Source organism: Spodoptera frugiperda, chromosome 13 (genome assembly GCF_023101765.2).
Source record: "Spodoptera frugiperda isolate SF20-4 chromosome 13, AGI-APGP_CSIRO_Sfru_2.0, whole genome shotgun sequence".
Classification (NCBI taxonomy): domain Eukaryota; kingdom Metazoa; phylum Arthropoda; class Insecta; order Lepidoptera; family Noctuidae; genus Spodoptera; species Spodoptera frugiperda.
The window spans coordinates 1,143,221-1,151,688 of NC_064224.1; the positions used below are offsets into that span (position 1 = coordinate 1,143,221).

Sequence of the window (8,468 nt, forward strand, 5' to 3'; positions counted from 1 at the left end):
TTCAATCTGACTTTGTCAAAACTATGTGTTATGTGTAAATAAAATTATTTTATAATTTTCAATGATTTTATCAGATAATACAGGACAAATTAACGTAGATTTGTTATTATAATCTTACTGACAATAAAACATGAAATTCAAGTTATAGAAATATGTCCGTGTGGGTAAGTTTGTACTTTATATTTCGATCCATTACTGGTGGAAATGGAATCAGCTAAACTATGTTTTTATATGAAAAGATGCATGCTATGGACGGCTTCCCTACTACCATCTTAATCGACATATGCATCTTCCTCGCACAGATACTTTGCGGCGGCGCATCTTCGTAACACAGCTACATAGCTTAGTACCAGTGGAAACGGTCACATAGTTTCACAACTTAGCTATTACATCTTCGTAGCATAGCTACATAGCACATCTCTGGTGTAAAAGTACTCTTACATGATTATTCATTGCAGCGTAATATTTATCCCCATATTCTTCCTCGACAATAGTAATACATGCTCCCCCTTTTTCAGAATTCCTATAATATATTATTTACCCCACCCCCACCACCGAAACCTGACCATATTGTAACACGTCCTCCAAGATGTTGCCCCGTGGACTGTCTCGGCTACCCGCAGAGATGCTGTGGCTGCATTCCTTTGCTAATTGGGACAATTGTTATATGTGTCATGTCTTTTGTGAGTATTTTCATACCTTTAAATTAGTTCATTACATTTATTAAATAATTCATCGATTGCCATAGCTGAGCAAAGGCCTCTTCTGACACGAAGAAGGATTGAGCATTAATCGCCACACTTGCTCAAAGCGGTTTGGTGATTTCAAACTTAAAATTAGAAATTATAAGTCCAGGTTTACGAACGACAAACCTTTTCGGGTCTGGTTGTCATGTCTATGTGAACTCGTATGTTAAAGTCCTAGCGAAAAAAAAGGAATTCAAAATTGAATATTTCACTTGAACCAAAAACCTCATTTTCGTCACTAGATTCACCCCCTTCCCAATCTTCCCCATCCCCAATTTCCGAACAACAACCCTTAAATTGCTAACTCCCAAAAAGCCGGCAACGCACTTGTAACGCCTCTGGTGTTTCAAGTGTCCATGGGCGGCGGCGATTGCTTACCATCAGGTAATACGTCTGCTCGGTTACCGGCTTATTTCATAAAAAAAAAATAGATCAATAAAAGAAAGCAACAATACAGTTTTAGTAGTTTTCACTTCCACATTTTCACGCTCCAAATATACTTCAATGCATATCTCATACTGTATTACATTTTATGTCTTCAACCTTCGAAATACGTTAAACATTTTTAATTCCACTCTGAAAAACAAACAAACATTTTTCTCGTATATTTTTTCCAAGTGAAAAGACGTCTTATTTGCTAAATGCAAACGGGTCTTGTGACAAGCAAAAGGCAGGGAATCTTAGATGCGAGTCATTTGTATGCAAAGAGCAGTTTGAATTACATAATGTGCATACAACATCTGAGTTGGCACTTGGAATGTGTTTTCTACATTTTGTGTAATACTAGCTTTAGTTTTCTGCTTTGTTTGTAAGGAAGACATTAAAAACAAAATTAATGTAAAGTGTTAATAATACGCAAAAACATTATATTGCATCGTTGGAATTGAAATGGAAAATGAATTTGGAATAGAAATGGAAAAATAAAAGATTAGAATTAATTAGATTTTACAAATATAGAAATGACTGCACTGTTGCCACGGTGGCTGGGCAACCTGCTACGCAACGTGTTTTCGATTCCCACACGGAGCAACGTTTAAAAAAAGAAAAAAAAAAATCTTTTTTTTTTTTTACCGGGTTTTGTCCAAATAAATTGACAAAGAAAAGAATAAAAAAACTCTAGTTTAAGATAAAAGATGAAACCAAACAAACATACACACATTCACTTTCAAAATATTAGTAAGCATGCATATCATAGAGATGTCGCTAAGAAAATCTTGTTGGATGTATCAAAGAGAGATCTGAATTTAAATATACATTTTTATAGTGCTATGTCGGTCCTGGCTTTGATTGCTGGAAAAATATGTATGTATGCATGTTTGTAGATGTTGGGAACATTCTAGATTCTACATACGTAGTAATCTATGATAGAAATGCTCGTTTTCATCAACTTTACTTAATTTTAAGGGAGCTAAGATAGGTCGTCACTTAGCTCCCTTAAAATTTTACGATTAGTTAACTTATAAGTGATCTACGTGAAGGACTAAGGGGGAGGCCTTTGATCAACAATAGAAGTCTTCCAGCTGATAAGATGATAAGTGATCCTTTGATCACATGATTGACCTCTGATCAGGGGCCTTAGTCGTCAATTAGCGACTTTAATAATTTCAATTTAGCCTTAGTAGTCAATGATCGACCATTCTGACACAATTGTAATAGCAGACTAAGGTCCCTGTTTATGTGTTCTCCTGTATACTGCCTGTGTGTTGTTATTGTTATTGTTATAAAGATATTTTAATTTTCTTCTCGTAGAGTTAAGAAAGCTTATATACGGACTAGAGCCAAGTGCCCAAAGAGTTTAAATAGAATAAATAACACCGTTTCTTTTGCAGATGGGGGCAATAATAGAATTGATGCAATCGGAGAAATTGATGGATATAATTTTTCATGAAAACGATGATTTGTCAATATACTTCAAATTGTTCTATTTGTTCGTGATAATTATTTATTTAGCGACCTGTTTCATGTTATTTGTTGGAATCATAACTGTAAGTTATTTTATTATCATCATTAGAAACCAAATTGACTATATAATCTATTCCTACTAATATATAAAGCTGAAGAGTTTGTTTGTTTGAAACGGAGGAATTTAAAAGGCCGGCAACTCACCTTTGACTCCTCTGGTGTTCATGGGCGGCGCTGATCGCTTACCATCCGGTAATCGATCTGCTCGTTTGCCTTTTTCATATTCTTATTTTTCATACATTTTATTCCATAAAAAAATTCAGAGTCACTTGTATTAGAACTGGTGGAACACGAATTAAATAATACAATTTTTGTGTTGGATAGTCCATTTATCGGGGAAGGAAAATATACCTGGTTAGTATTTCAGGCAGATAGATATTTTTTTAAACATTGCCCCACATTAGGATTTTCTTCTGTGTCGTGGGTGCGTTTACAAACATACAATTTCACATGCACAATGCACATGACACCCAGGCGCGAAACAATAATTTGTGAATAACACACAGAGTTGCTCCGTGCGTGAATCAAACCCGCTACACGTTGCGCGGTAGCCAGTTGCCTAGCCACCGCACCAACCGTGCAGTCACTAGATATATCATCACAATAGATATATCAATTGTTATAATTGTTGTATTTTTATTTACAGAAAAAAGTTCAACTGATACAAATATATGTCTGTACCGCATGTATCTTCAACTGCATATGTGTAGCCATCAAAATTATGTTAGTTGCTGTCCAGATGTTCGAGGGAAGTTTGGAAAAGAAATCCCTTATCGTCATACTTATTGTAATTTTGTGGCATACTAGTAAGTAGACATTATATGTTATGTTATTTTAAGAGTAAAATTAAAAGGTCATGTTTTTAATTGTAAGAGTGGTAAGTAGAACTTCGGAAATAAGGTCTCTGATTCTACTGATTTGAACAAAGTATAATACATGAAATTGTTCAGTGGATGTTCTGTGGTTGCCCCCCATAACTAGGATTGACACCCAGACCCGAAACAACTATTTGTGGATCACACAAAGAGTTGCTCCATGCAGAAATCGGATCCGCTACACGTTGCACGGCAGCCAGTTGCCCAGCAACCACGCCAACAGTGCAGTCAGTTAAAAATATATTATTTATTTTTCCTTTTGAATAAGCCTTCAATGAGTAAAAGTTATTATTTTATTATATTACAGGACAAACTCGACATCTGTAACAAGGATTGGCCGAAAAAGCTTTACACAGAGAGGAGTGGAAGGAGGGTAGGGAGGCCTTTGCCCTCTGTTGGGACGATGATGATTACAGTATTATATTAAGGTACACGAGTCATAATGGAAAGTTCAGAATATTAATATATTGTATATTTTGTCCGCAGCATTCTTCTACTACGTCAGTGTTGTAAATAGCTTCAAGTATCAGCTGTGGTACCATTGGTGAATAAACTATTGTAAATATAATAATCATACTTTTTTTATTTATTTTTCTTACAACCATTCTTTATTGCGCTTCTAAACGGGCAATATTGTACACTATTAGCCACTTATTAATATTTCTTATTAACCCAGTCTGATATTAATAAGTCTATGAAACTCTTCTACTCTTTTCAAAAAGAAGTTCCTAGAAATAAATGTTCACAATATTCCTCAAGTTATATTCTGTTCTTTTTGAAATAACGTCCAACAAGGAGATTATACAACAATGCACAATTTAATTTAACAGTTCATTTTCTAAGAAATAATTTATCATGGCACTAGTGTGGATATTCTGAACGACATTTATTACAAACTCGTATAAGGAAAATCTTGCTAACTGTACTTGGCAATATTTTTAAAATGTAATTACTAATTTACTACGACTACGAATGTTTCAATTAATTAACATAAAAGCAGAGTAAGTATGTAATTGCGTATAACCACGCATTTTGATTTAGCACTGAGTAGCTTTAAGTAATAGCACATTAAATTATACTGTACATTACATGCCTTTTGAATTTTATACTAAGAACAGCCATTTTACAGAATCCATTAACTCATTTCTATTTAAATATTTCAATTAAAATAAATCTTGGAGCTAGTGTTGAATAAAAAGTATGAAATGATTTGTTTTTATAAAATTTCAAATGTGGTGTAAGCATTGCTACGGCGTAGGCCTCGCTACGGCGTAGTAGTACCCAACGGCCTACGGCGTAGCGCTCACCTAAAACCATGGATCAAGGCGTAAGTTATGCATAACATTTTAAGTACTTAATAACTCGTTATTAAATTGATTTACATAATATTGTTGTGTCACTTTACGGACCAAAATATATTTAATTTTAATACACGACCTAGTTAAAACTAAATACAATTTTGACCCAATTTCAGCTGCACGTGTTTTCTATGCAGAGGATTGTAATATTGAAATATTTCAAACAAATATTTGCATTTTCACGAATATTTTACTGCAAAAACAATGTGAAGCTAGATTAAATATTTTATAAGCGTTAGATATGACGGTTGAACAAACAAATCACAAATTGTTTTTGAATATTTCTCGTATTTTTGATGGACATGGATTAATCCTGAACGACTGTTAAGCCTTTGGTATGGATTTCAATATTTGATTCGACAAAGCTTATCTACGTATCGTTCACGCTCTTCTCCCATTGGGGTAGGCAGAGACAATCTCTGTACTATTTATTATATGTAGTTGTTTTTTTAAACCGAAATATTCCTTTCTTATTCTTGGCCCAACTCGATATTCAAATCCTTTTAATATTTTTTTAAGTAGAGAAATCATCCGGTGTCGTTTCCTTTCCTTTTCCTTCTTTCAGACAAAAGTGTCAGACTCTTACTGAGTAAAAACTGCCCCATTCCTACCCGTACCTACCCGTACCTACCCTAACCCGTTAAGCAGCTTGAATTAACCATTAAATATAAGGTTTGGAGAGCCAAGGTTCTCCACGAAAACGACCGGAGTTATACCACGGCCTCAAAGAACACCGATGTGAAATAACTTGCATTACGAGAGACACTTTCATACTCTAACACTACTGAAAGGCAAATGAACTCTAATCAGCTGTTAAATCTCGTGCCAAATATCATTAATTTAATTCTGTCAACAAACTTAATAGATTACATTTGGTTTCGTATTCAGAAGGCTTGCTTCAACTCCATCGACTAGTAATTAAAAGCCACACTAACAAGGAACGTGCCTACTACTAGAGTAACTTTGAAAGTAGAGATTCTATCGATAAAATCGAGAGAGGTACAACACTAGAGCTTGGACGATATCGATCAGAGAGCTCTAGTTTTAATGAGGAAGCCAGTTGTTTGGTTCTGTGACAGTAATGAGATGGTTGATGATTAAAAACAGATGTATTGAGCTGACTACTTTGTTCTGGTGATCCGGAGGTTAAGGTATTGTGACGTTTTGTGAGTAATGGTGCTCCCACACAGCGGTTATATAACGTTATACAACAATGTGTAACAATCACATTTGTGTTTAAACAAATTATAACAGTGGTTGTAGAGTATGTTACATGCATTACATGGAAAACATCGTAAAGAAACATGAACTTTATAATCGTTTTTTTAAACTCTGCCCCACACTAGGATTTTGTCCTGTGTCGTGAGTGCGTTTGAAACATACAATTTCACATACACATGATACCCAAACCCGATACAACATCACACTGGAACGCAGGAATCAAACCCTCTACACTATGCCCAGCCAGTCACCACGCCAACCGTGTAGTAATTTCTAATATTATTAACTATAAATTTGAAATTTCCAATCCGCCTTAAGCAGGAAGACTTATTTTGAAACAAACTTCATTCAAGTTAGTTGTAACCTTTCAATAATCACAACTTAACCGACCTAATTACAGAGAAATAATCCAGTTCAATAATGAACTTTCGGATGCCTGAAATCGATTAGCTCACTTAAACTGAAACTATCAGTAACCATCCTGTAAAGTTGTAGCGTTTCAGCGTTTCAGTGGTATTGAACACTTGTAACTTTAGTCTTACCTAACCAATTTCCTGCTAACTTAAGTATATATTTACTGAAGTATTCTTTCAAGCTGAAATGGATTCTATGTCTTAGACGTGGAAGTGGATTTTTGCTTGAAACGTTTCTGTTTTTTAGGGTGTGATTGAAATGACTGTTAATAAATTAAACTAGAATATCAACAGCCTGTAGTAGTCCATTTTTGAAGTATATAAGAGGGTTCGCCATTTTTAATGGTCGGAGAATCCTCCACCAAGCGAGGTGATCCTGCCTGGCTGGCTTTCTGCCCAACTGTTGTTCGTTGGGATTTTCTATGTTTATTCGCATGTCAAACTTCATATGTGCGATGTAAGATTTATGACGTCATCCGTTGATTTTCTCGTCGATCGTCTATGTATGACTTCTGTCATCTATCATATGCCATGTGTCTCCACACTATGATCATCATAGAGCGAGATCCCAGAGCTATCAGACATATCTTATTTTTACAAGCATTTAACCTTCGGCTTACAGTAGTCTTGTACATACTTTTTATGCCTTAATGTTTGTAAAGCTTGCCGAGTGACACCAGCGCAGGTACCAGGTGTACCAATATATGTAAGGTTGGAGAGAAATATCTTTTCGGCAAAGCAGTAGCACATTTGTAACATTCACGATGGTAATCACGTTCGTGCAAATTATCTGGTAAAACTATGATGATTTGTACTACTGTTTTGCATTACAGGGGCACCATATATTGCTATTACAATTTTGTAAGGCGCACTATTTTTTAGAGCTTTAAGCCGTCTGATAAAAGTTTTGATGGATCATGGAAGTTTGGAGTGATCATGGAAAGTGTCTGATTTTTTTTAATATGATTTCAAAGTAATTATATTCTACAAAGCATATATAAAAATCAGACATAAAATTTTACGTTAAGTGAGTCTAATTTTTAGTTACCTTTCTCACCTGGTACCTGCGCAGGTGTCACTCGGCAAGCTTTACAAACATTAAGGCATTAAAAATTATATACAAGACTACTTTGGTTTAAGGTTAAATGCTTGTAAAAATAAGATATGTCTGACAGCTCTGGGATCTCGGACCATCATGTTTGGATAAGAGAAGTTCATATTAAAATGGTTATCGGAAAGAATCCGATACATTTTATAACCGAATATGAACAAAAACATTTTCTTTATAAAAACAAAAAAATAACAATAGTTAAATAATTCATTACTCTTCCTCATTTCTTTAAAACAAAACTCAGAGAATGTTTCTTCTCAAAAAACTGATAAAAAACAAAGTAAGTTAAAAAATCTGTGCAAAATGGGAAAAGCAGTAAGTTTTTTTTTTCGTTTTTTCATAAAATTCAACCTTGTTACGTACACCTTTTTTCAGTTACTGTAAACGTAATGAAAAATACTCGGAACTTTTTATACAGGTAATGACAAAAAGGTTTTTATTATTTTGGAAAAAGCACCATAAAAATGGAAGGGAAGAGGACAACCAAGGAAAAAATAAAGTTTGACAAATCGTGTAGTAATAGTAGAATAAAAGAAAAAGATATATTATATCTTTGTTATGAAATGTTTCACTCGCTATCGTAATCTGTCAAATCAACTATAATATTTTTTTATGGAATAAGCTGGCAAACGAGCAAACGGACAACCTGATAACAATCGGTGAAACTCCTCGACACCCAAAACACCAAGGAGTTACAAATGCAGGTCTCTTCGGGGATTAGGAATTTGAGGATTGAGGATTTGGCTCTGGTAACATCACTCATATATGACGAAACACAATGC

The 8,468-nt window shown here is 34.6% G+C and overlaps 1 protein-coding gene across 1 annotated transcript; it reads left to right on the forward strand.

Annotated features, from left to right (window-relative positions):
- On the forward strand, nt 1-4,324 carry LOC118270742 (uncharacterized). Its single transcript, XM_050698004.1, has 5 exons — nt 1-164; nt 519-683; nt 2,576-2,731; nt 3,355-3,514; nt 4,070-4,324. Exons 1-5 carry the CDS (start codon nt 153-155, stop codon nt 4,129-4,131), a joined length of 555 nt encoding a protein of 184 aa, XP_050553961.1. The 5' UTR covers nt 1-152; the 3' UTR covers nt 4,132-4,324.
- The last annotated feature ends 4,144 nt before the right edge of the window (nt 4,325-8,468 follow it).